General features: G+C 29.7%; 1 protein-coding gene across 1 annotated transcript; it reads right to left on the minus strand.

The window, feature by feature from the left end:
* Window positions 7–2073, minus strand: LOC107637959 (protein LURP-one-related 10). The gene is made up of 3 exons (XM_016341182.2): window positions 1746–2073; window positions 851–1087; window positions 7–309 (listed from the first exon to the last, which is right to left on the minus strand). The coding sequence occupies exons 1-3, from the start codon at window positions 1944–1946 to the stop codon at window positions 67–69; spliced, it is 681 nt and encodes a 226-aa protein (XP_016196668.1). The 5' UTR covers window positions 1947–2073; the 3' UTR covers window positions 7–66.

The raw sequence follows: 2310 nt of genomic DNA on the forward strand, positions 1-2310 counted from the left end.
AACTTAACCTACCGCCCTAACAAACATACCTTATTCTAACAAACTAAACTAATTATGATATTATTATTATGGCTCATCTGCAGTTACGCCATCATTGCCATCATCGCCATACGTGGTCCCAGCCGCACCAATGGCAATTAGAGCCGCCCCTTCTCCGAAAGCATCCGCTGCAACCTCAGTTGAATTATGATTATTATGACCAGACTTTAAATGATCTATCTCGTCAACCATCATTAGCAGTGCCATGATGAAGCCATAGTCCACATTCGGTTGAACCTCTACTTCAAACATGCCACGATTATTTCTCATCTACATTCATATGCACTCACAAATATTTTAGAAAAATAATATTTATTATGAATAAGGTTAATAAAATTCGTAACGTGAAAAATATTATTCAATACCGTAACTCAATTGGTACTAATAATGTTTTTTATGACAAAGATACTATTTACATATTAAAATAACATAGTACGTTATTTTTATTATGACGAGAAGTTGAGAATCAATACTTTATAAAAGATAATAACATTTGTTTTTGGTAACTAATAACATTTATAATTAAACTACAAGAGTCCAACCTTGAAAAGAAAGGAAGTTATAAAATTATAATTTTTTTGCTATAAACACTATAAATTAAATCTAGACATGCACATAAATTTACTAGACTAAAATGAAACTAATGTACTTTTATTTAAATTTAGTCAACATTTAATTATTAAAAAAATGTATAATTTTATACTATTAAATATAATTTTATATTATTAAAATATTAATAATAACTAATTAATAAATACAAATTACAAAATGTATCGACTCCTACCATTACTGTTTTAAGAATTCTTATTACCTTTGCAGGAATGGTAGAAGATCCACGAGCAGAAATATCGGCAGTTCTTTTGTTAGCTCCAGCGGAAACCTTAAAGTCCCAAACAGTTTCTTCGGTATTCTTAGAAAGAAAGACATCAAGATCAATATTCTTCTTGTGTGGAACTAACATCGATGATCTCTTTGCTGAAAAGACCAAATCACCGGAATCTGTACTAGCCCCCTTGAAAACTTCCCATCGCCCATGCAACGTTCTTAGCTGCGCAATTAGTATTCCTCACACAATTAGTCGTGAATTTTCGCATCAATAAAAATAGCTAATATTTAAATTTACAAGTTGAAAAATCATTTAAACCTTTAAGTGAGTATGGATGTCATTTGAGTTATAGTTTGTTGGCGTATAACATAATTTTTATAGTAACTAATATTTTGTATTCATGTGATATTATTGGTACTAATAACCAATTTGATCGAAACCTTAATCGGATCGAATTGGTAAAAAATTTTCCAAAGAAAGATATATTGATATATTGTTTTTTTTTTATCAAAAAACAAAAAAATAGCTTAAGTAAGGGAAGGTTATCAGGTGTACCGGGAATATCAGTGTTCCAGTTGTTTTAACCGTTGATCTTAATTATAAAAAATATATATAATATATATTAATTAAAATCCACGATTAAAATAACTGGAACACCGATGTTCTCCGGTACACCTGATAATTTTCCTTAAGTTAAGTATTATAACGATAAATTTTACTTGAAGAAGAAGACAGAAGAAAGAGAAGAGACATAAAAAAATGAGTAGATTTAGTTACAAAAATAATTTGTTGGCCTAAAATTTCTTTTAATCATATATTGGTTGATTTTGTGACTACAGCCGGTGACATGCATAAAAGCTAAGATAGAAAATTATTAAACCTTTTTCTGCAGAGTGAAAATGGGGTTCCCAGAAACATCACAAACAGCACGGCGATCGCGAAGTGAGATAGAAGGTTCTTTAACACGAAAAATGACTTCATCGTTGATGTATGCGACGCCCTTATCCATATCAATATTTAGTTTGATAGAATTAGGAACACAATAATCAGAGTTGATAATTGAGATCACCGTTGCCGCCATGCATGTATTTTATATATATTTACCAAAAGGGATCGGAATCACTGATGAGCTGAGTTGCACAACAGCGCCAAAGTAGTATTCCTTTTGAGTCTTGAGCTTAATGTTCTTATCTAGTTCTTCACTATTCATAGAATTTTTGTGTACAATTATATGGCCTTATATGAATTGTTTTTTATTACGACACGTCATGAACACTATTAAAAAAATTATTTTTGTTGACTATTTATTTTGTTTTTAGCAGTAATAAAAATAACTGCTAGTATATTTGTCGATAATTAGATATTAGTCGTTTTATACTTTATTACTAAAAGATTTTAGTATCCGCTAAAGATATTTTTAATAGTTGTAAAAAGAATATAATTAC

The sequence above is a fragment of the Arachis ipaensis genome, chromosome B04, assembly GCF_000816755.2.
Source record: "Arachis ipaensis cultivar K30076 chromosome B04, Araip1.1, whole genome shotgun sequence".
NCBI lineage: Eukaryota > Viridiplantae > Streptophyta > Magnoliopsida > Fabales > Fabaceae > Arachis > Arachis ipaensis.